The following is a 27,047-nucleotide window of genomic DNA, read 5'->3' on the forward strand; positions in this document are numbered from 1 at the left end:
TGATTTTTGTCAGGAGTATTCTGTCCTACGGACTAAGAGTATATATGGGTTTTTGGGTGAGGGGGCTTATCACAAGCTTGGCATGTTTCTGTGTAGGGGAGAAGTTTATGGTGGGGTTGCAATGCCTTTGGGTGAAGGGAGGTTATCTTGGGGAAGTGTTTGGAATGTTTCTGGTCAGAAATGTTATTTGTGGTTTATGGGATTTAGGCAGTTTTTGATCAAGGTGAATTTTAAAATGACAGTGTTTGTCAAAGATGGCTATACTCCTGCTCTATCAATACCTATTATCATCATCATTGTCATCAGTTAATTTTATGTGTCAACTTGGAGGGCATTTATGGATGAGATTCACATTTAAATCAGTGACCTTTGAGTAAGCAGATTGCCCTCCATAATTTGAGTGGGTCTCATCCAGTCAGTTGAAGGCCTAAATAGAACAAAAAAACAGCCTCCCCATGCATGAGAGAATTTTCCAGCAGAGGCCAGGCATAGTGGCTCAAGCCTGTAATCCCTTTGGGAGGCCAAGGCAGGTGGATCACTTCAGGTCAGGACTTTGAGACTAGCCTGGTCAACATGGCGAAACCCGTATCTACTAAAAATACAAAATTAGCCAGATGTGGTGGTGTGCACCTGTAATCCCAGCTACTTGGGAAGCTGAGGCAGGAGAATTGCTTGAACCCAGGAGACAGAGGTTGCAGTGAGCCAAGATCATGCCATTGCACTCCAGCCTGGGAGACAGAGACTCCATCTCAAAAAAGAAAAACAAGAATTTTCCAGCAGACTGCCTTCAGACTTCATCTGCACTATTGAATCTCCTGGGCCTCTGGCCTGCCAGCCTTCAGCCCTGAGCTGGAACATCAACTCTCCTGGGACTCGAGCCTGCCAGGCCACACATACTGCAGATTTGGATTTCCCAGCTTCCATAATCACATGAACCAATCTCTTATAATAAACCTCTTTGGTTCTGTTTTGTTGGAGATCCCTGACCAATACTGTATTGTATATAAGCATGAGAACCTAAATTATACAATAAATTTGATGGTATAAAATTGAGTATTAGTATCAGCACTTAGAATAAAAGACTCTTGAGGGCAAGGATTAACCTTTAGTTAGTAGCCATTCGATAAATATTCACTGCATGTTTGAAGAGCCCATTAATAATCACGCAAATGTTGTGACATATTTTAAAAGTGTATGTGAACTGATATCATGCCTAAGACATAGCCTTAGGATTGTAATGTTAAAAAGGTGTTAGATGAAGAAGTATTCAAATTACCAGCTATGCCAGATGGCTGAGTGAGTATATGAGCTGCCCCAAATGTCATCCTAGGGAACAGAATGTCCCAAAGGAACTGAAAGCTAAGGAATGGGTGAATCACATCTGCCGTTGTCATGGATACTGTTCGTCTTATCTGTGTGAACTTCAAAACAGAAAGCACTATAGAATAGAGTGGCTAGCTACCTAATTGAGGCCCTATCTGTTACTAAAATACCTAGTCCAGTAGAGGCATCCTTAATGTTTGATGAGCACTCAAAGTGTAGTTGGCCTTGTATAAAATGCACAAATACAGACCCTATTCTCCTTTCTAGTTGTTCTCTACTCCACATGCTCATTAGAATTATCTGGAGAATTTTAAAAAATATCTTTGATGATATCTCATCTCCAGATATTCTGACTTGAGGATATGAGGTGGGACCTGAGCACAGGTATTTAAAAAGCTTCCCAGTTGATGCTAATGTTATGCAGCTGGGCTTAAGAACTGTTACTCTAGGGCCTGGCAAGATAGCTCACATCTGTAATCCCAGCACTTTGGGGGACCGAGGCAGGTGAAGCACTTGAGGTCAGGAGTTTGAGACCAGCCTGGCCAACATAGTGAAACCCTTGTCCCTGCCCAAAATATGAAAATTAGCCAGGAATGGTGGCTTTCACCTGTACTCCCAACTACTCTGGAGGCTGAGGCACCAGAATCAATTGAAACTGGGAGGCAGAGGATGCAGTGAGCCAAGATCACACCACTGCACTCCAGCCTGGATGACAGAGCAAGACTCCGTCTCAAAAAGAAGACAGAGAACTGTTGCTGTACTTTCCTACAGTCTGTATAACACACAGAAACACATAAAACCCCTTCACATATTAACATTGTTCATGATCCTTCATATATACAACTTAAATATTTAGGGAAAGAATATTTGGTTATGACAATTATCTGTCTTAATGCTTGTGTTCTTCCTTATCTTCTAACTATTTTGATGTTCCTCATTTTTCCCTTCCAAGACTCTATCAAGGTAGGAATATAGACAAATGCAAGATAACAGAGTTTGTTATTGATGAGAAGCTGGATAGAATAGGAGCTTAGAGCTAATAGTTAAAAGCAATTTTTCTGTTAGCTTGTGAATCTTTAAACAATCACATACAAATCAAAAGTTCAATAAGAGTCAGAGAAAATTAAGTTTTGTGTTTTTATTTTATTTTATTTTATTTTATTTTATTTTATTTTATTTTATTTTATTTTTGAGAGGGAGTCTTGCTCTGGTGCCCAGGCTGGAGTACATTGTCACGATCTCGGCTCACTGCAGCCTCCACCTCCTGGGTTCAAGGTATTTCTCCTGACTCAGCCTCATGAGTAGCTGAAATTACAGGCGCTCACCACCACACCCAGCTAATTTTTGTATTTTAGTAGAGACGGGGCTTCACCATGTTGGTCAGGCTGGTCTCAAACTCCTGACCTCAAATGATCTGCTCACCTCAGCCTCCCAAAGTGCCAGGATTACAGGCGTGAGCCAATGAACCCGACCATGTTTCATATATTTTTAAGTGGTGATTTATCTGAAAATAAATTAATTTATGAACATATAGGGTTATAAAGCTCTGGAACATCTGAACTTGTAGGAATTTACTAAATTTTCAATCCCATTAAATATTTTTGCAACTGCCACTTTGTTTCTGGAAAGTGAAAATAAATTAAAGTAAGGAGTACCAGTCTGTTTTGTATGGGTATACCAAAACTAGTCAAAAGTAACCAATCCCTTTAGTATAATATACATAGAAAACAAATGACTAAACATACAAATGTAAATTTTCTAGATCAAAAATTTGAAAAGTATAGCAAGTGAAATATTTTCACTGGATATTATATTGTCTCATTCCACAAGTTAAGATTCTGAGGCAACATGTGTCATCAAAATGAGACACTTTCCACAGCCATCGTAACTGAGTAGATAAACATGGAAGTGGGCTAAGTAGCTAATTTCAAATACTGCCTTGAGTCTGAAGCATCACTGACCCCATCTAATAGCTGCCTTGCATGCGGCATTTTAGCACCGCAGTCCATGTCATTGCAGCATTCCACCCTTTGGGAAATGGGTTATTGGTAGTTCCAGGTGACTGAAACTGCACAGCTACTCAAAGAGGAAGAAATCATGCTGACTTGGTCTCTTCTGGTAACAAGGAAAAGCGACTCATGGTAATTTATTTTAAGGTTTGTATAAGATATTAAGGAAGACAAAAGTATTAGAGAAATGTATTAATTGGAACCATGATACAACCAGGCTTTACAGGGACTGGGTCCACCATAGTTCTTTTTTTTTTTTTTTTTTTTTTTTTTTCATTGAGATGAAGTCTCTCTCTCTTGCCCAGACTGGAGTGCAGCGGCGCCATCTCAGTTCGCTGAAGCTCCGCCTCCTGGGTGCACACCATTCTCCTGCCTCAGCCTCCCGAGTAGCTGGGACTACAGGTGCCCGCCACCACACCCAGCTAATTTTTTAATACTTTTTTAGAAGAAATGGGGTTTCACCATGTTAGCCAGGATGGTCTCGATCTGCTGACCTCGTGATCTGCCCACCTTGGCCTCCCAAAGTGCTGGGATTACAAGCGTGAGTCACCACACCCTGCCTGGGTCCACCATAGTTCTAAGAAATACTTCTTCTCTCTATCTCTCTTAAGATTCATGATCTTTGTAGTGGCATATCTGCTTATTTCTCATACCTCATTGTTGATTATCTATTTCTATGTAGCAACCCATGGCAAAATTCAGAGGCCTAAGAAAACACCAACAAGATTTGGGAATGATTTCTCAGATATGACACCAAAAGCACAGGCAACAAAAGGAAAAATAGAAGAACTGAACTACAACAAAATTTAAAATGTCTTTGCATCAAAGGACACAACAGAGTGAAAAGGCAAATCCATGAAATGAAATAAAACATTTGCAAATCTTATATCTGTAGGGGCTTAATATCCAGAACATAAAAAGAATTCCAACACGTCAACAACAGTAACCTCCCCCAGAAAATCAACCTGATAAAAAAAATGGACAAAGGACTTGAATAGTCATTTCTCCACAGAAAATATACAAATGGCCAATAAGCACATGAAAAGAGGTTCAACATTACTAATCATTAGGGAAATGCAAATCAAAATCACAATGAGAGAGTACTTCACGCTCATTCGATAGCTATCCCCCAAAAAAAGAAACAGAAAATAACAAGTGTTGGTGAAGAGATAGAGAAATTTGATCAATTGTACACTGCAGTGGAAATGTACATGGGTACAGCCACTGTGGAAAAGAACATGGCAACTCCTTAAAACATCAAAAACAGAATTGCTGTTTGATCAAACAAATCGATTTCTGGGTATGTATATCCAAAAGTATTGAAAGCAGGGACTCAAGCAGATATTTGTACATCCATGTTTATAGCAACACGATTTACAAGAGCCAAAAAATGGAAGCAACCAGAGTATCCACCTTTGGACGAATGAATAAGCAAAATGTGTTATATTTGTAGAATGTGGTATAGGCCAGGCAAAGTGGTTCATGCCTGTAATCCCAACACTTTAAAAGGCCAAGATGAGAGGATTGCTTGAGGCCAGGAGTTCACAACCAACCTGGGCAATGAAGTGGGACCTTGTCTCTACAAAAGAAAAAATTAGGTGAAGCTGGTGGCACGTGCCTGAGGTCCCAGCTACTGAGAAGGCTTAGGTGGGCGGATCACTTCAACCAAAGAGGTCGAGGCTGCAATGAGCCATGATTGCACCACTGCACTCCAGCCTGGGTGACAGAACGAGACACTGTCTCAAAAAAAAAAAAAAAAAAAAAAAGTTATATACATGCAATGAAGTCTGAAAAAAGAAGGAAATTCCAACACATGCTGCCACATAGATGAATCTTGAGGTCATTGTGCTAAGTGAAACAAGCCAGTCATAAAAAGACAAATACTGTATGATTCTACTTTATCAGGTAACTAGAGTAATCAAATTCATGTAGACAGAAATTAGAATGGTAGCTGCCAGGGGCTGGGGGAAGAGGTGAATGGAGAATTGTTGAATGGATATAGAATTTCAGTTTCATAAACCAAAGAGTTCTGCAGATGAATAGTAGTAATGGTCACACATCAATGTGAATGTACTTCATGCCACTGAATGGTGTACTTTAAACTGGTTCAGATAGTAAATTTTATGTGTATTTCACCACAATTAAAAAATAGTAAGAAGTAAAAATAAACAACAGTCATCGATTTTCCTCATGAACCCATGGTTTGGGCAGGCTGGATGAGGATGGCTCAGTTCTGTTCCATGTGGTGTCAGCTAGAGCAGCTCAACTGCATCTGCAGAATCTGCTTTCCAGAGGGCTGACTCACATGCCTGGCAAATTGGTGCTGCTATTGACTAGGAGGAGTTCATCCCAGGCTGTTGGTAAGAGGCTTTAGTTCTCCACTTCTCTATGTGTCTTCTCATAGAGAAGCAAAGCAGATGGGTTTGGTTTCTAGCACAAATATTCAGAGACAGGAATTGAAAGCAAACAGTCTCTTGAGATTCCCAAATGGCACAGGGTCACTTCCACTGTATTCTATTGGTCAAGCAACCAGAATTTTTTTTAACCCACTCAGATTAACAGGAAGAAGAAATAGTACCCCAGTTTTGGGGAAGACAAAGTGTCAAATAATTCGTAGCTATCTTTAACTTACCACACCATTTAGCTTATTTTTTTCTCTCTGTATTCTAGATATTTTCTCTCCCTGATAGCTTCTGATTATAACTCAGATAGTGCTGATCTTTCGCAGGCCTAAACTTAATTATTTATACACGGCTCCAAATCCAAGGCAAGGGATTCTCTGCATGTAACCTTCAGCTTCAAATCCATTATTAATTGACTGCTTCTCTCTTTCCTCAATTCTTGTCAATGAGAGTAAGAATGTCATTAGCTCAGATCATCATTTCGTGCAAAGCCATGCATGTCACAGGGAACAAATAATCTATGCATTGGCTACCATTCAATCAATTGCTTATAATCCAATATCTGTAGCCAAGGGGGCAGGGTCATAGACATAAATTATGACTTTTTGGCTCGTCATTTTTGCATTTTCTGTGAGTATGGCAATGAAGTGCGTGAGTAGAGTTGTTGTAAAGGTTGTGAATGCAGTAGACACCATAGTTCATTTTCCTAGAACAAATGGAGCACTTAGTGGTTCTGAAAATACTTATATAACTATCCACTGCATCTCAGATTATCAATATATTGATGATATAACTGGTTTAATTGCTTCTCTTTTTTATATATCCTTCCAAAAGAACTGGATGTGGCTTTCCTATAACATTTTATCTCCCTCTTTTCTCCTGAAAACTGTCCTTAAAATCCACTTAATGCATTTCCTCTGAATTAAAATTGTATCATTATTTTCCCTGGAAGCTGCAGTCTGTAAATGATTAGTCTGGCCCAATCATGTTAACAGAAAAGAGATAGATAGATAGATAGATAGATAGATAGATAGATAGATAGATATTCCTTCCTGATTATCAAAGATGTTCTTGTTGACCAAATATTAGTCAGGTTTCTAAACCTTCTTTTCAAGTAAGCTTTGACTTTAGGGTTCAGTGGACATCATCAATAGGCCTGAATCACTCAATTTCAGCAAGAATCCTGTTAATTCAGTTCAGAAAGAATCCCCAACCCTCCATTTCTGATCACTCAATAAAATCAAATTTATTTTCCCAGACATTCCTCCAGGGGATAACTGGACCCCCTAGCCTGCCTTCAGCAAGAATCTTGTCAAGTCAGTTTAACCAGAATCCCCCCTTACCCCAAAATTTCTTCTTAGTAATTTTCTGTTCAATGACCCCACCCTGCTCCTTGACTATAAATCCTCACTTGTCCTTGCTGTATTCAGAATTGAGTCTAGCTCTATACTTAGGTCTCTTTTCTCCTATTGCAATAGTTTCTGAATAAAATCTGTTTTTATCACTTTACTGTGAAGCTCTGGTTTTTCTTTAACTTGGTTTATTTGGCTTTATGCATTACATTTTCTTTCTTTCTTTTTTTTTTTTTTTTTTTTTTTTTGAGACAGAGTCTCGCTCTCTTGCCCAGGCTGGAGTGTAGTGGCCAGATCTCGGCTCACTGCAAGCTCCGCCTCCCGGGTTCATGCCATTCTCCACCTCAGCCTCCCGAGTAGCTGGGACTACAGGCGCCTGCCACCTCACCCGGCTAGCTTTTTGTATTTTTTAGTAGAGACGGAGTTTCACCATGTTAGCCAGGATGGTCTCGATCTCCTGACCTCGTGATCTGCCTGTCTTGGCCTCCCAAAGTGCTGGGATTAAAGGCTTGAGCCACCGTGCCTGGCCATTACATTTTATTTCTTATTTTCACCTTTACCTATTCTCACTTAGGGGATTTAATCTGCACAACAGACTTTAGGCAGAGTATCTTTAAAAAGGGGAAATCTTAAAAAGAAAAATGTTTTCTGATGTAGATGATTTATAGAAGAATAAGAAACTTCAAGGACAAGGCCAACAGGAGACTAGAAAAGTGACTGAAGGCATCAAACAGAGTTACATTATAAAGAACTTCAGACTTTCATCAAATATAGTCTGTGTGTGTGTGTGTGTGTGTGTGTGTGTGTGTGTGTGTGTTTAGCATAAACCTAATATGCTCCAGAAGCCTCAAGTGCCAGCTGAATCAACATTTTCAGATTTTTGAGTATACAAAGAGGTATGGTAACTATCTCATATCGTTTGGCTGTGTCCCCACCCGAATCTCACCTCAAATTGTAGCTCCCATAATCCCCACATGTAGTGGGAGGGACCTGGTGGGAGGTAATTGAGTCATGGGGATAGGTTTTTCCCATGCTGTTCTTGTGATGGTGAATAAGTCTCACGAGATCTGGCTATTATTATTATTAATTTTTTTTGAGATGGAGTCTTGCTCTGTCTCTCAGGCTGGAGTGCAGTGGCAGAATCTTAGCTCACTGCAATCTCTGCCTCCCAGGTTCAAGTGATTCTCCTGCCTCAGCCTCCTGAGTAGTTGAGATTACAGGCATGTGCCACCATGCCCAGCTAATTTTTGTATTTTTGTAGAGCCAGGTGTCACCACGTTGACCAGGCTAGTCTTGAACTCCTGACCTCAGGTGATCCACCTGCTTCAGCCTTCTAAAGTGCTGGGATTACAGGCGTGAGCCATTGTGCCCAGCCTAGATATGATTGCTTTATAAACAGGTAGTTCCCTTGCACAGCCTCCGTTGCCTGCTGCCATGTAAGACATGCCTTTGCTCCTCCTTCACCTTCTGCCGTGATTGTGAGGCCTCCCCAGCTGTGTGGAACTGTGAGTCCATTAAACCTCTTTCCTTTATAAATTACCCAGTTCCAGATATTCCTTTATTAGTAGCGTGAGAACAGACTAATACACTGTCATTCTCATTCATGTGCCTGCCTGTTTTCCCTGGTGATGCAGAAAAATAAGTTTCCAACATATCCACACACCCCCTCTCCAATTTCCCCATCAAAGCCAGAGTGATGATTTTAGAATTCATTAGATTATGTCTCTCTCCTTGCTTAAAACTCCCCAATGGCTTCAATTACAATGAAAATAAAAGACTGATTCCTTGCAGTGGCTCCCAAGGCCCCCAGGATTTGGCCCTTGCCTGAATCTCCAACCTGATTTTGTACTATTCACTTCCGTAATCCAGCCACACCACTACTTTCTTGGATTTTTGCACCCATTATTTTCCTTATTTTTAAACCTCAGCCTTAATGCCATTTGCTCAAGAAGCTTTCTCTGGTACTCCATCAAAAGTAGTCCCACTCACTCTATGCTTGTACCAGTATTTTTATAACAATTATTGCTACCAGAATTATCACATACTTATACATTCTTTTGTTATTGTCTTCACCTATTAGCTCCATAGTAAAGATTTTATTTCTTGAATTATCAGTCACTAGACCATTACCAAGCACATCAGAAGTTCTTAATAAATATTTGCTGAACATATGGATGATGAATGCCATCTTTCACAAATACCAAGCTTTCCAATAGAAAGTTCTTTCTGCCAATTATATAAACCTCTAACAACTCAATACATCAGTACTGATAAATGGTTCTCATCTTCCTATGTGCAGAGATGCAGTATAAAGAGAGTCAAAAAAACTCTAATAGCTTTATAGAGGCTGACCCTTATCAATAATGATGTGCAGGTTCAACTTATAAATAACGCTGCATTATTTATAAATAATGCCCAGATTTGTTAATTTTAAGGACTAAAATGCAAATTTACCTTTCTTAATTGACGCACCCAGATGGAATAGTAATAAAAACTGCAAAGAAGCATGTAGTCAAGTAAATCAATGAAAAGAGAGAACGATATTGAAAAACGCAATATAGGGAATGCCCCAATCATAACACTGATGTGTTATTATAAAAAGCATGGTAAATCAAAATAATGTATTTGATATTAATGCCCATGCCAAGAGAATTTAAAGACTTAAAGACTTGTAGTAATAGTGTTCACTTAGAAGATTACAGGGGAAAGTGACTTAGGAAACAAAATACTTAGGAAGCCAGCTAATATAGCAGAAATTATAAGGATCAGATATGTTTTCTAAATGGCATATTTAAAATTTCTAATTTATGGGACAGACCAGCTAGGATGTAAGTAAAGAAAATGCGCAAAACTTAAGCTACATATCTTATATAATGGTATTTAAAATATTGTCTGACGGGAAAGGTGGAATTTTAACATGCTCTAAAAAGAAAATTTCAGGTACAACATAAATTATTGCAGCCATATCTTGTATAAGCATTCATCATGTTTATTATAGAGCAATCCATTCTATTTCATGCCTAAAAGGGTAACCCACATTTTCTGCGTAACAACCTAATCTTCTCCACAGGAGATAAGAGGAATAAAAATTAGCATAGAGCATCTGTTCCCAATATTTGGAAGTCATGGCTTATACCAATGCTCAACTGATTACAACTGAGATATTATAATGTGTGAACTTCCATTTTTCTGCTGTGATAAATTCAAAATCAAAATTTCATGGCTAGTGAAAAAATGATAAAAACAACATGTGCAGGCATAAACATGAAAAGAAACGTAACTTCAATGCTAGTAATAATGCTATCTTGGGAAAGAAAATAGCAACTACAATGGGGATTCTATAGTATATGCATTTTTATCTTTCTGCTATGATAAATTTTACATTTCAAAACAAAAATCTCATTGTTAATGAAAAATGGTAAAATCAACATGTGCAGATATAAACATAACTCCAACACTAGTAATCTTAACTTGAGAGAGACAATAGTAATTGGTGTAATCTCTTTTCTATGATTATGTAGTCAAAAAAATCTTCCTAGATCTTTAAATATGCATTATGAGATCTCTTAGCAAATCAGAACATACTGGTCCCTGAGATACCACAGATCAAACTGAGGAGGCATCATAACCATTAAAGCGGCCACAGCTATTTACAGTCATTGTCTGGTAACAAGAATTTCTTCAGACAACGGAAAGTGAGCAAGTATATATGAACTGAAGGAGAATATCTAAGACAATTTTATCTTACAGGTCTCAAGTCACACAAAGACTGGTTCCATCTGCCACTGCCTTTCAGGTTCTCTACTTTGATCCAGATTCACACTCTCATTTATAATCCTTTCAACAAATATGTCCTGAGTACCTCGTAAGTTCCAAACATGGTGGAGTTGTGCCCTTGTTAAGTTTACATTCCGTGGGAGAGAGACAGACAACAAACAAACAAATACATTACAAAATATCCTACATATACTTATACATGCAATTGGAGAGAAGATATCAAATAAGAGAAATGGAAGGAAGGCTATAAGAGATAAAAAGCAATTTTATATAAAGTGGCTGGAGATGGGCTCACTGACAAGGTGACATTTGAAAATAAAGATGATAAGAGATCCATCTATGTGGGTATCTGAGATAAGTGTGCTCCAGGCAGAAGTGAAAGCATGCCTGGGCTGTTCTAGAAACACCAAGGAGGTCGCTGTGGCCAGATACAGGGAGAGAGGAGGAGACTACTGCAAAATGAGGCAACTGAGATTACAGGAACCAGACCATGTGGGCTCATGAAGTCCAATATTAAAGTTTATTGGGCAATTTGGAGGTTGACATTATAATTATTTTTGTTTTTGTGAGGTCAAGTCTCACTGTCACCCAGGCTGAAGTACAGTGGTGAGATCTCAGCTCACTGCAACCTTCACCTCCCAGGTTTAAGTGATCCTCACACCTCAGCCTCCCAAGTAGCTGGGACCACAGGCACATGCCACCACACATGGTTAATTTTTGTATCTTTGGTAGAGATGGGGTTTCACCTTGTTGTCCAGGTTGATCTTGAACTCCTGAGCTTAAGCGATCCACTCGCCTCAGCGCCACAAAATGCTGGGATTATAGGCATGAGCCATCATGGCTGCCATTACAAGTATTTAGAAAGAACTCACTAGCTACCTCCATAGACATTCCAGATGCCTTTTACCCTGCATAATTGTATTCCACTGCACTTATCATATTATTGTCTTACATACTTTTTTAACTTATACATTGTTTGCTATTTATTGTCTTTCTCTCCCGATTACTACTTAAATTCCACAGAGACAGAAATTTTGCCCCCCCTTTTTTTTTTCTATTAGTGTGTCCCAGGTGTCTGGCACACAGTAGGCCTTCAATAAGTGAATATTTGTCGAATGAATAACTTTTGTTTTATAATGCATTTACTCTGAGGCAAAGTTGAAAAGGAAGAGAAGAATCAGACCATTTAAGCATAGGAGAAACTTCCCAGTGGCCAAGCTAAAAAAAATTTAAAAATTAAAAATCGGCAGCTAGAAACTCTGAGGACAAAGCAAAAACATCACGTGCTATATACCACAGGGGAGACAAAGTGTGTAGTATTGAATCCAGGCAAGGTAACTATCTACTAGAATAAAAACCCAACAATCTTCTGAAAAAAACAAAATCAAGAGTCACTACAACAAATTACTGCAATGTCCAGTTTTCAACCAAAAGTTAATAAACATACGAAGAAACAAGAAAATACATCCATACATGGGAAGGGGTGGAGGCAGTGGCAGAAAGCAATCAATACAATCAAGCCTCATATTTAATCTGAGATTTTACTCTTTGAACCGCTCTTAAGTTTTGACTAGATCAAAACAAAAGATTTTGTGAAGCAATTATGAGCTAGTCAAAACCTAACGAAAGTGATTCAAAGAGTAAAATTTCTCTTAAACACATGTTTTTTATTACTATGAAGCTATATTTATGAACTGGGTGCTATCCTTTCAGTAATAATCAATTTATGTACCTACTACCACTATCCTGCCATTACTAAAAACATTTTGAATATCTATCTTTTAAAATTTCCTATAATTCCAGCACTTTGGGAGACCAAGGTGGGAGGATCCCTGAGCCCAGAAGTTTGAAACCAGCTTGGGTAATGAAGTGAGTCTCCATCCCAAAAACAATTTTTTTAAAAAAATTAGACAAATGTGGTGGCACGCATCTGTAATCCCACCTACTTAAGGCTGAGACTAGGAGGTTGAAGCTGCAGCAAGCCATGATCAAGCAAATAATTAAGATGGTAAGGGATCCAGCTATGTGGGTACCTGAGATAAGTGTGTTCCAGGCAGAAGTGAAAGCATGCCTGGACTGTTCTAGAAACACCAAGGAGGTCAGTGGACTCCAGCCTGGGCAACAAAACAAGGCCCGATCTCAAAAAAATAAATAAAATAAAATCTCCTATAACAAATTCTTGTTAAAATCTTCATTAAAGATTATTCCTCATTTTTGAGAAGGAAATATAATTCTTGAAGCATCTAAAGATTATGGAGATATAAATCTAGGAAATAAAATGAATAATCTGGTTGAATAATACTTTGGAATTTTTGATTATCTGGAAACAAGTGAATAGTACATAACAATTGTGTATATGATAAAAGTGGCCATATATTTCAAGTCTGAAGAAACAATGTATTCTTTCATAAATTGAGTTAAAGCATCTCAATAGTGACTCTTAAAAAAAAAAAAATGAGTTCTCTACACCAACCCACAAACACACACACACACTCCAAACAGTCCAGATGGGACAGAACTTAATGTAAAAATTGAAACCCTAAAATGATCAAAGAAAAACATACTGAATTTGTACATAATCTTGTGAGTAGGCTAGCCTTTCTTACCATGATATTAAAATGTGGTATCAAAAGCACAATGCATAAAGCAAAATTGACAGATTCAATGCTTAAATTTTTTACTATATAAAATATAAGAACTTTTTGCCCAGAAAATAACACTAAAAGTCAAAAAAGGGAATCATTTGCAAAAAATATTGCCAAGAAAGAGTTAGTATTTTTTTCCCCCTAGGGACTGGGTCTCTCTATGTTGCCCAGACTAGACTAAAACTCCTGGGCTCAAGGAACCCTCCCACCTCGGTCTCCTGAGTAGCTGGGACCACAGGCGTACCCACTGCACCCAGCTTAATAGTCAATAGTCTTAAAAAAGAAAAAAACTATCCTAAGTCAATAAAAATATAAATAGCCCCAAAACTATCCTAAATCAATACTAATGTAAATACTGCAACAAATAATCAGACAAAGGGCATGAAGATGCAAGACACAAAAGAAGTAGTATGACTAATCAGGAAATATATGAGAAAAACATCGATCTCACTAATAATCACAGAAATTTCTATTAAAACAATTGATGGGAGTTTTTGCTAATCTACTTGGCAAAGTTTTTTTTAATAATACACAGTAATCCAAAGAATATGAGGACTTAGAGGCCTATATACACTGCTATTGAATAAAAATTAATACAAACTTTCTAGAGAATTTCTGATGTAATTATATTTTCATTTATAAAATTGCTCTAATTGCAGTATGATTAGAGAATAACAGAATATGCCACTTGGAGTCTTTTGGTTATAGAGGTGAAAAACAATGATTACTTGGCCTACCTAGGGTGGTGGCAGTGGTGATGAGAGACAAAGACGGATTGGGGAGTTATTTAGATGGTGGGAATGACAGAATTAATGATTGATCAAGAAGTAGGGGGTACTAAAGAGGAAGGCGTCAAGAAGAACTTCCAGGCTTCTGGCTTAAGTCTCTGGATAAGTAGGGATACCGTTTAGTGAAATATAAGACCATAGAAGAGAAGAGGGTTTACTGGGGGAGACTATGACTTCCCTTTTAAGAATTGGAATTTTAAGTGTTCTAGAGAAACAAATTAACATCTATTAATTTGTTGTTTTGGTTTTGGTTTAGTTTGGTTTGATTTCTGGCTACCTAACATCAATTTCTTCTTTCTTATAACATCTGGGGTTTTCTCTCTAAATCAATAGACAAAATCCATTACAACTGTCATTAAAAACCTGCCTCACTAATTACAGAGGAGGCAGGTAATCCTAGGGAAGCCAATCAGATACCATTCAAGAATGTAAATCTTGAATGGAGAGACTAAAATGTAGCAGAGTTCTTGCTACAAAATAATTGCAGTCATTTATCCTCTTAATTCTTACCTAGTTCCAAGTTCTGCGAATTCTAACATCCTGTCAATAATTTGCCTCTTGATTAAGTGAGCCATATTTAGTTTCTGTTGCTTGCAATCAAAGAATGTAAATAATACAATATCTACAGTAAGATAAGAGCATCTGTCATTCAGGAAGATATTTGGTCAAACAATGGATTTAGTGAAAAGATGATAATTGAGGGCATGACTGGCAGGGGATCGGGGATGGGTCAGGATCCTTATATGGAGAATATATAGAATGAACATAAAGCACACCTATGTATGCGAACTCAGGAATATGAATGGTGTTAGGCAGATGAAGAGAAGCCAGCAGAATAAAACTAGAAGAAACAGTCAGAATGGTAATAGGAAAACCAAGAGAGTGTGGTAACATGAAAGCCCAAGAAGCCTATAGCAATAATAATAAATATAAGTAAACACTTTTTAAAGGATGTTTATTGTAACATTATCTGTGTTAGCAAAACATTAGAAGCAACCTATGTGTCCAACTTAAATAATTTAGAAGATAGCCTAATTGTGGGATTCCATGCCTGTCATTGAAAATGATGTTGTAAAGGGAATATTTAAGTGCATTCTTACTCTGTAAACACTACATAAATGTTACTCTTTCTTTGGAAAATTGAATATTCTCCACTGGGCTCAAGCATACAAGAAAATTTCACTTGCTTTTCCCTTGTGAAATAATCTTCTGGTAAAATAAATGCAGGCAATGATTTTACTAAAAGTTAAGATATATTTCTACGATTTAATAGAATCAATAAAAAAGACTTTATAAAGTACTTACTGTGTATTTACCATGGTGCCAGAGTCTGACAGATACCAAGTAGTACAGGATAAAGTCTATGCTTGCAATGAAATTGTACAAATACTTACGAGTAGTTAAAGAATTGAAAAATGATGATGAATTTGCCAGTTAGATATGAGATGTCAGGGTGTTTCAGCAGAGAAAGTTACTTCTTCGAAGATTCAAGAAGAGAACGAACATGACAGGTTCAGGAAAATCTAATTAATTTTGTATGACTACAGCAGAGAGGTTATGTAGAAGAGGAACTACACATAGGAATGTGTTACTTTGGGTCCCTAGAAAAGCAGACAGCAATATAGGAGTAGACATGTAGGAGAAGTATTTGGGGATGAGGGAACTGTGATGGTGGATAAAGAAGAGAGAGCCAGAGAAAGTGGGAAGAGTTTTCAGACCATGATGCAGATCTGATACCTGTGAAGGAGAGAGGGAAGTAAGTAGAGTCTCAGACTGCAGCTCTAAGAAAGACTCAGCCATTCCCACAGGGAGTCCACAAGTCAAAGACAGCTGTTAAGGGGATCTTGCGTCTCATAAGGATGGGCCTGCATTCGTACCTCCACCATGCTCAGTCATTACCTGGCAGCAGCCTTTGGGAATTGTGGCCTAGTGTGAACACAGGATCAGGTCCAGAAGTGCAGCATCTAGAGTTCTTAGTGGATTTGGCTCCATGCAGCAGGAGATTTGACTGCTGCATTTTTATGGCCACCAAAGTCCATGCCTTGTGACACACAGATATACTTCTCTACTTAGCATTGAGACTACAGGCAGGCACCTGTAGTCCTAGCTACTTGGGAGGCTGAGGCAGGAGAATGGCGTGAACCCAGGAAGCAGAGCTTTGCAGTGAGCCGAGATCGCGCCACTGCACTCCAGCCTGGGCAACAGAGCAAGATTCCATCTCAAAAAAAAAAAAAAAAAAAAAAATGTCCATACACAATTACAATGGAGCAAACACAATACCTGAATTTGCCCAGGAAGATCACTAATGACTGAGCATGCTGGAGGTACCAATGAGGGCCCATCATTGTGAGATGCAAGACCCCCTTATCAGGTGACTTCGACTTGTGAACTCCCTGTGGGAATGGCTGAGTCTTTCTTAGAGCTGCAGTCTGAGACTCTACTTATTTCCCCCCTCCTTCACAGGTGGCAGATCTGCACCTGGGCTTCACACATGTTCCTCCTGGACTCCATTGTGTAAAAGCAGCTCTATCTCCACCTGCTGATCAAGATCAATTACCCCTGTCATGATAATGACTTTTTCTTGCCTGCTGGTCCTGGGACATAAGAATCCAAAGTGTCCTGAAAGTAGCCATATACTGTAGTTCATTAAGACCTTTGTTATGCCACTTGGGCGGAGAGAGGGTGGCCCTTTTGGGGACCAGAACCTCCAACCCTGCAGAACCCAGTGATGAGGATAGGGATCTCAAAATCACCTTTGGTTTCTGGACCCATGTATTCTTCCTTCTGGAGACACAGCATAATAAAGAAGTCTCTGAATTTATGTATACTGCTACCTAGAAGATGACACCCCATCCTTTCAGGGTGTTTCCTCTGAGCTGGCAATTCATCTGTGCTTTGAAGGCCATGCCAGCACTCTATGAGGCTGACTATTTCTGAATGGCATGGTATAGCATATAGCCAGTGGATCCTATGGTCATGAACCCCTTCAGCACCTTCTTCACTGTTGTTGTTGTTGTTGTTGTTGTTGTTGTTGTTGTTGTTGTTGTTGTTATTGTTTGAGACAGAGTCTTTTTCTGTCGCCCAGTCTTTTTCTGACGCCAGAGTGCAGTGGCGAGATCTTGGCTCACCGCAACCTCTGCCTCCTGGCTCAAGCGATTCTCCTGCCTCAGCCTCCCAAGTAGTTGGGATTACAGGCATGCACCACTATGTCCGGCTTATTTTTGTATTTTTAATAGAGACGGGGTTTCGCCATGTTGGCCAGGCTGGTCTCAAACTCCTGACCTCAGGCGATCTGCCTGCCTCAGCCTCCCAAAGTGCTGGGATTACAGGTGTGAGCCACCACGCCCGGCCTCTTCACCGTTAAATAGAGCTCCTCATTCGATATTACAATATATGAGTTTCCATACCTGTGGATAAAACATTCTACGAGCACTTGAAAGTGGCATTAGTGAAGCTCTGTGGGAAGGAAAGGCAAATACATATAAAAAATAGATATCTGTCACTTTGAAGAAACTCCAGCGAGGGGAGGGTGGGGGTAGTAGGAAGGGGTTCTGTCTCTATGGATATATGGGCCCAGTTCTGTGACCACCAGTCCTAGTATCAGGCCTGCCCTGCTGAAGTAAGCCACCACTGACCTTATAATAATGCCAGAGCCTCTCTCACCAGTGCATTCCAGATGGCCTTGGTGTATGTTTTGTCCTCTGGGCTGCCTCTGGGCCATAAACCTCTGTATGTCTTTTAGCCTAACACCATGTATCCACCCCAGCATGTCCACATGCCTGGGCCTTTGTATTCCTTCTTCTACCATCTGACAGTGCAACCTGGGCATTTCCACTTTGTATAGCCTTGACTGTTGTTTTCTATAGGCTTCTAAAAGCCAGCCTAGGAAAGAATTTTTCCCATCTTCTGATAACCTTGCCAATGTATTGAATTCCATGTCTTAAGAAAGTGCTCTTAAATCAATTAATTATTTCCTTATACAGTTTTATGTTCTGTTTTGGTCTGTTTTGGCTTTTGGCATGCCTTCCTCCTGAAGTTTAATCATTTCTAGCTTTTTATTTCAAATGAGATGTGGCTTTATTTTTATATAAAGATCCCTTTATTAACACCTTAAAAATCCAATACCAGGGTTACTCCCCTGGTTTCTGCTAGCAGATGCTATCAAGTTTTGCAGCTCTTCTTTGGTTCATAATTTATTTCTTCCTTTTTCAAGCCAAAATATATCTAAGCAGGTAATTCTGGGAGCTAACACTCAACTGCAAGCCTGGCAACCAAGAGAGGGAGTGAGGGCAGCTCCTGAGAAGCATTTGCTCCTTGTAGGTGAGATAACTCCGCCTGGTTTTCCAGCAAAGAAGAAGAGTTAGTTCTTATTATGAGAGGCAGAGCACTTATGAGAGAGTTGAGGGTTCAGGAAAGTCTAAAGAACCAGCACGACTGAGGACATCCATCCAGATGTCTGTTCCATTTTTCAGGGTCCCGGTTTTCCCAATCAAGTCCCTGAACTTTATATAACATATCTGCCTTGGCTGAGCATTTAAATGTTTCTGGAGCTCTGTGACTCAAAGTACAGGCATATCTCATTTCCTTGCACTTCGCTTCATTGCACTTTCCAGATACTGTGTTTTTTATAAATTAAAGTTTTGTGGCAACCCTGCATCAAGCAAGTGTATCATGTGGCATTTTTTAAGAGCATGTTCTTGCTTCGTGTCTATTTGTCACATTTGGGTAATTCTCACAATATTTTAATCTTTCTCATTATTATTACATCTCTTACAATGACATGTGATCAGTGGTCATCAGTGATCTTTGGTGTCACTATTGTAATTGTTTTGAGGTGCCACAAACTGTAACCATATAAGATGGTGAACTTCATCAATAAATGTTGCATGTGTTTTGACTGCTTCACCAACCTGCCATTCCCCCATCTTTCTCCCTCTCCTAGGGCCTCCCTATTCCCTGAAATACAACAATATTAAAATTAGGCAAATTTATAACCTTACAATGGCCTCTAAGTCATGAAATGAAAGGCAGAGTTTCACACTTTATTTTTTTTTAAGGACAGGGTTTTGCTGCCCAGGCTGATGTGCAGTGGTGCTATCATGGCTTACTGTAACTCTGAACTCAGCTCAAGCAATCTTCCTGCCTCAGCCTCCTGAGTATCTAGGAATATAGGGGAGCACCATCATGCCTTAGCTAAGATTTTCAATTTTTGTAGAGTTGGGGGTCTCACTATGTTGCCCAGGCTGGTCTCAAACTGTTGTCCTCAAGCAATTTTCCTGCCTTGGCCTCCCAAAGTGCTGGGATTACAGGCATAAGTCACCATGTCCAGCCACATCTCATTTGAAATAAAAAGCTAGAAATGATTAAACTTCAGGAGGAAGGCATGCCAAAAGCCAAAACAGACCAAAAGCTAGGCCCCTTGCACTAGTTGGCCACGTTGTGAATGCAGAGGAAAAGTTCTTAAAGGAAACCAAAAAATGCCACTCCAGTGAGCACATGAATGATAGGAAAGAGAAACAGTCTTATTGCTGATAGTGCAGACAATTTTAGCGGTCTGGATAGATCAAACCAGCCACAACATTCCTTTAAGCCAAAACCTAACCCAGACTAAGTCCCTAACTCTCTTCAATTTATGAAGGCTGAGAGAGCTGAGGAAGCTACAGCAGGAAAGTTGGAAGCTAGCAGAGATTGCTTTGTGAGGTTGAAGGAAATAAGCCACCTCCATAATATAAAATGCAAGGTAAAGCAGCAAGTGCTGATGTAGAATCTGCAGCAAGTTATCCAGAAGATCTAGCAGAGATTATTAATAAAGTGGGCTACATTAAACAACAATGTATACAAGACAGCCATCTATTGGGAGAAGATCCCTTCTAGTACTTTTATAGCTAGAGAGAAGTCAATGCCTGGCTTCAAAGCTTCCAAGGGCAAGCTGACTGTCCTGTGAGGGGCTAATGCAGCTGGTGACTTTAAGTGGAAGCCAATGCTCTTTTATCATTCTGAAAATCCTGGGGTTCTTAAAAATTACACCAAATCTGCTCTGCCTGTGCTCTATCAGTGGAACATCAAAACCTGAATGACACTACATCTGTTTACAGCATGGTTTACTGAATATTTTAAGTCTGCTGTTGAGACCTACTGCTCAGGAAAAAAAAAAATCCTTTGAAAATGTTACTGCTCATCGGTTATGCACCTGGTCACCCAAAAACCTTGGTGGAGATTTACAAGGAGATTAATGTTGTTTTCATGTTTGCTAACAAAATATTCATTCTGCAGCCCATGAATCAAGGAATCACTTTGACTTTAAAGTCTTAATATATAAGAAATACTATTAGTAAGGCTGTAGCTGCCATAAATAGTGATCCTCTGATGGATCTGAGCAAAGTAAATTGAAAATCTTCTGGATAAAAGTCACCATTTTAGGCCAGGCGCAGTGGCTCATGCCTGTAATCCCAGCACTTTGGGAGGCCCAAGCGGGTGGATCACCTGAAGTCAGGAGTTTGAGACCAGCCTGGCCAGCATGGCAAAACCCCGTCTCTACTAAAAATACAAAAATTAGCCAGATGTGGTGGCACATGCCTGTAATCCCAGCTACTCAGGAGGCTGAGGCAGGAGAATCACTTGAACCCAGGAGGCGGAGGTTGCAGTGAGCTGAGATCGCACCACTGCACTCCAGCCTGGGCAACAGAGCGAGACTCCCTCTCAAAAAATAAAAAAAAAAATTAAAAATCACCATTTTAGATTCCATTAAGAACACCTGTGATTCATGGGTGGAATATCAACATTAACAGTATCTGAGTGTCTAGAAGAAGTTGATTGCAATCCTCATGAATGACTTTGAGGGGTTCAAGACTTTAGTCCTGGAAGTAACTGCAAATGCATTGGAAATAGCAAGAGAACTATAATTAGAAGTGGAGCCTGAAGAGTGACTGAATTGTTGCAATTTCTTTTCTTTTCTCTTTCTTTCTTTCTTTCTTTCTTTCTTTCTTTCTCTCTCTCTCTCTCTCTTTCTTTCTTTCTTTCTTCTTTCTTTTTTGTGGCATCTCGCTCTGTCACCCAGATAATAGCACACACTACTGTTCCCTCTACCTGCAAGAAGATTATGACTCACTGATGGCTCAGATGATTGTTAGCATTTTTTAATCAATAGCATGTTTATAAATTAAGGTATAAACTTTTTAAGACATAATATGATGCCACACTTAATAAACTACTGTATAGTGTAAACATAGCTTTTATACGCACTGGGAAACCAAAAAAATTGTGACCCCGCTTTATTGCTGCAGTCTGGAACCTAACTTGCAATATATCCAAGGTATACCTGTATCAGATAGGCAATTCTCTGCTGAGCTTTGTCTGCTCCGTCATTGCAGAAGATAAGACCCTCTTCGTAAACTACAAAAGAACTCCTCCAAGTTCTACACTGAGCCTTTAATTGCTTCTTAATAGCCCTCAATTTTTCACTATTCCTCTGCAAAGCAGTACAAATTTGATGGGAACTGGTTATATCTGCTGTCCTTGTAGTACCATTTCCCCCATGTCTTTCAAATGCCTGAATCATTGCATGTGCAGTGGTGTTCCCCTCCACTGGGGTGTTTTCCCTTCCAAGATTACCATCAGTGAAACCTTTAGCAATTAAGCGGCCACCTAGTGCCACAAACTATCCACATATAACCCTCAAGATGACCTGCTCTGCCTGAAGGTTCCCAAACGCAGTCTTATCACTTGTTTCTTCAAACCACTCCTGGCACCAGATAACAGAGTCAAGAGATATAGCCATGAAGTAGGATTAACTGGACATGATGGTAGATTAGATTTCACAAAAGAGAGCTTTGATTCCCAGTTTTCTGTCCTGGGAAATACATTGTACATGTTGCATGAAGTCAATATTTTATGGGCAAGATGAACTGAAATTCATCTCTCACTATCAGGAGAAAAATTGTATTCTTCTGCCAACCAACTGGGCTTAAAACATTGGTTTTGTTTCTGACTCAAGTTCAGCATTATTAAATACCTACATAAATAGTACACCATCTGGGCCTTCAAAGTGCTTATTCCCTTAACATAAAGATAATAGCGAACATTACTGTTCCCTGAAGCTGGAGTCATTTAAACAGGAAAAATCTAAATTCTTCATGTTGAGGATAGATTTATTTTTGGAAAAAAGATAAGATAGATAAAGTAGGCTGGGCATAGTGGCTCATGTCTGTTATCCTAGCACTTTGGAAGGGCGAGGCTGGTGGATTGTCTGAGATCAGGAGTTCGAGACCAGTCTGGGCAACACGGTGAAACCCTGTCTCTACTAAAACACAAAAAATTAGCCAGGTGTGGCAGTGTGTGCTTATAGTCCCAGCTACTTGGGAGGCTGAGGCAGGAGAATTGCTTGAACCCGGGAGGCAAAGGTTGCAGTGAGCCAAGATCACACCACTGCACTCCAGCCTGAGTGACAGAGCGAGATGCCATCTCCAAAATCAATCAATCAATCAATAAAATATTAAATAAAATGTTTTAAATAAAACTTAATGATGACTAACGATTATTATAGGTGATACTAGGTAACACAACCAGTGAATGCAAAACCCCAGGAAAAGATGACGGTGGCTTATTGGTAGTGTATTGGGTGTCAGGGACTGGCTAGGCCTGCTGACAACGAATGGACAGAAAAGCAGTAGAGAAAGTATGTGTTGCTTTATTTTTCATATTTAGTACAGTCAGATCTTCAGTTGATGTATTTTTAGGTGATATTTTAGAATTAATTATATTAATATTCCATAGCATTCAACAAAATATACTCTAACATCATGTGTTCTACTAGATGAGCAGATTTATTCCTGTCTCTTCCTAAAATGATAATATTAGAGGTGGGATGTAGGCCTACCTCTCCCTACCCCCAGGTAAGACTTTGATAAGAATGAGAAAATCAGCTTAAATTGTGACACAAACTTCAAACTTCAGCTATGTGAAAGACATGATTAAACTCATGTCAGTAGAATTTGCAAGCTGCATATAACATATAACTATAGTATTTACAATGCCCTTAACTTGTCGCAGTTACAATTTGAGGCACTTTTGCTGACATCTTATTGTCTATTTGCTGACATCTTATTCTCTACTCTGAGTCACACCTTTTATACCTAGCAAATAACTACAATACTCAGTTTTTAATATTTAACTAAGGATTGGAAGAGTCTATGAAGACTTAGATTTGCATTAGTGGGCTTTATTAATTCAAGGAAGCAAAAAGCTAATACAAGTTTACAGAGTATAAGTTTACATAACAAATATGTACTTTTGGATCAATAAACCACAGAAGATAATATTGAACCAATTAATTTTGGTTAATTATTATATCAAGTGTTACATAAAATGTAACTACTATCAAATTGCCAATTAACAGTCATCTAAATAAATTATTTCAAATTTAGCCTTTATCAAGAATATGGGAAAACTTAGTAGAATTTCAACTCAGCCTAACTTAACTGAAAAGTGAGTTATGTTGATGAATTCATAGGTTACTGATATTTTTATATATTCTAAATTTGTAGTGCTCATTAAAATTTATTGTGGAGACTGAATGTCTAATACATGTTTTACATTGCATCAGAGGCAGAACTGTTACAGAAATTGCAAAGTGTTATAGCTATTTATAAAGTAATTTTTCTCTAACAATTCATTTTAGTTATTTTGGGTTTTTTCTCTGCTGTTTCTTTTGTTCATGCCACTTCAGTTGGGAGGTCCAAATCATTATCTTTGTTTCAGGGTTCATGCACATTATGCATAACAATGTTTGTGTTTTGTGTATAAGGTATGCAAGTTTGTGGCGTTCTCATTACAAGTCTCATTCTTTGAGATTTTTCCCATGGTCTATTGGTCAGATCCAGGCACCAATGGTACCTTGACATCTGATTCAATATGTATCACACTTCCTTACCAATCTCCTTATAACTTAGCCTCACATTGAGGATTATAAAAGAAAATGAAATTAAAATTTACAAATATTCAATATATCAATGTTTTCAATAAAGCCATAAAATATGAAACCTATAATATTTCAACTGCTCTATCCTCATAAGTTCTACCTGCCCTTCTCGTGGGAATGACCCCCAGAAACAGGCATAGACTAATGTGCCAATGAATATTGAAGTTACCAAAGGTTGATTTTTAGAATGTCCTGTCAAATTAAATGTTATTTATTTTAACAAAAGTAAAAATAAAACATGTTCATTGTAGAAAGTTCAGAAAATAAAGATAAATAGAGTGAAGAAAATAAAAATTAACTGTAATCCTACCACTCAGAGACAGTCATTGTTATCAGCCATATAACCTTTTTTTCTATAAATTTGTCTTTGTTTTTAAAGTGGGATCATACTGTATATACACTTTTCCACAAATATTGGTTTTAATTTTTAGGTAAAAGCATATAATTTTCTTGGGATCATTGGGTTGCAAGAAACAAAATATTCAAAGAATTTTAGAATAAAAGTGGGATTTACACACAGGTACATGAAGACGTGTATTCAGCTTGGACTGTGCATCATCTTGCAACCCCAATGCCCAGCATAATAAACTATTAAGAGAAAATGTGATTGGGATTATTCCTCATTCAAACAGCTATGATTACTGCAGTAGTATCACCTGATATGAAAATAGTTACCAAGCTCACCACTTACATAGGAACAGTAATTTAAATGTAAAATAATGATGAATGGGATGAGTGCCCCAAACATTTCGACTATAGTGGTAGACTTCTTTTATGGTCGTTATATATTCATTACATCAGTTTTCTTTTTTTTTTCTTTTTTGAAGGCCAAGTCTCACTATGTTGTCTAGGCCAGACTTGAACTCCTGAGTTCAAGTGATCCTCCTGCCTTGGCCTCCCAAGTAGCTGGGCCTGCAGGCATAACCCATTGCACCTGGCACATTACATTTATTTTTAAGAGTTGCAGAGTATTTCTTCATAATATGCATAATAATCTATTTAAATAATTCACTATTTTGGACGTTCATGTTGATTTCAACTTTTGCAATTATACACAAAGCTGTGATGCTTGCAGGTAAATCTTTGGGAATGTCTCTAATTTTTAGAATTAAATTCTTTAGAAGAAAAATTTCTGGTCAAGGGTATGGCAGAGACTACTAGGTATCCACCAAATTCTGTTTTCTCCTTCCTACACATATGGCTGCCCAACCGATCAACATTTCCCAGCCTTCCATGCAGATAGGTGGTGTGCCCATGTGACTACATTTTTACCAATAGGATATTAGTGGAAGAGATGCCTGCCATTTCTAGGCCTGATCCTTACAACATTGGTCATAACTCCTCCATGTTATTTTTCCTCTTGTTGCCAGCTGGAACTTGGTTGTGGTTGTGACTCAGTTTTGACCTCGCACATGAATGCCTCCCCGCTAACCTGGACACAGAGAGATAGAGAAGACAGAAAGAAGTAAACTTCTGTATTATTTAAATCACTGTATTGTAGAGTCTATTTGTTATATCAGAGAGAAGAATATTTTTAAAGATTTCTTATGTAATTTTTAAAATTGCTGTCCAGAAAGCTTATACCCATTTATATTCCCTTTAGTATTGTATGAAACTTCTATTTTTATTTTTAAATTTCTTTGTCTTGCTATATTGCCCAGGCTGGTCTTGAACTCTGGCCCAAGTGATTCTCCCACTTTGGACCCCCAAAGTGCTGGGACTACAGGCATGAGCCACCATGCCTGGCCCCATTTTTCTGCAGTCTAGTCAACAATGGGGAAATCATTTTTTTAATCTTTATACTTTTTATCTTTATACTTTTTAATTTGAAAATGAATTACTGTGAAATTCGATTATCTGTTCAAGTTTTTTTGTGTGTTTTTTTTTACCTTTTCTGGTTCCTCATTTATGAAGTTGTAGTTCCTATTCCTTGACCATTTTTCTGCCATAGATTTTTAATAGCTTTCAAGAGAAGTGTGAGAACTAGATAAAACAAGATGAGCAAAACAGATTTCTGTTAAAATTGGATGCTGTCACATGAGGATTTATTATGCTATTCTTACTATTGTTGTATATGTTTAACATTTTCTACAATTAGTTAAAAAGTTTAAGTGTATTTCCTAATTCTATTTACTGAAAAAGTCTAAAAGCAATCATTAAACCTAGCACCAGATTATGATCTCTAAATATCACTTGCCGATAAAACAAACTAGGGCTCCTTAGAAAAAGGGCCAGATTGAGGTTTGGGTCAGGAAATAGATAAGATGAGCCTTGGATATTTTGTTGTAAAAAAGACAAAGTTTGATAGTGATCAAACTCTAATGGGAGGTTGGGCATGTGGCTCAGACCTGCAATTCCAGCACCTGGGGAGGTCGAGTTAGAGACCAACCTGGTCAACATAGAAAGAACTTACCTGTGAAAAAAGAAAAAGGTAATGGGATTATGTCAAAAGGACAGAAGAGCTAATTTGGCCAAAGGTGGAATAATTTGAGCATAAAAACAATAATGACTTCAATTGACTGAAAATGATTTTATAAAAATGCATGAGTCATATGATATTCCAAAAGAGAGAAAGGGAGCCAAAATACAAAAAATTTGTAAGAACTCACCAGGAACCATTGAGGGTAATTATAATTAGGGCACTGAACTTTTATTTTTAAAATGGCAATTAAAGAGAAAAAATATAAGTCATTGTCCCATTGATCCTGTGTAATATATTTTCCTTTTTTTGAAATGGAGTCTCGCTCTGTCACGCAGACTGGAGTACAGTAGTGG

At 38.5% G+C, this 27,047-nt stretch overlaps 1 protein-coding gene across 1 annotated transcript in view; it reads right to left on the bottom strand.

The window, feature by feature from the left end:
- Positions 1 to 22,966: 22,966 nt before the first annotated feature.
- The window catches only part of LOC115892626, a 31,024-nt gene continuing 26,943 nt past the window's right edge, over positions 22,967 to 27,047 (bottom strand). Inside the window, exon 5 of the mRNA XM_030913917.1 lies at positions 22,967 to 25,704. Within this exon, the coding sequence (XP_030769777.1) occupies positions 25,621 to 25,704 (84 nt within the window). The 3' untranslated portion in view covers positions 22,967 to 25,620. The remainder of the gene's footprint in view (positions 25,705 to 27,047) is intronic.

Source organism: Rhinopithecus roxellana, chromosome 2, assembly GCF_007565055.1.
Source record: "Rhinopithecus roxellana isolate Shanxi Qingling chromosome 2, ASM756505v1, whole genome shotgun sequence".
Taxonomy (NCBI): Eukaryota; Metazoa; Chordata; class Mammalia; order Primates; family Cercopithecidae; genus Rhinopithecus; species Rhinopithecus roxellana.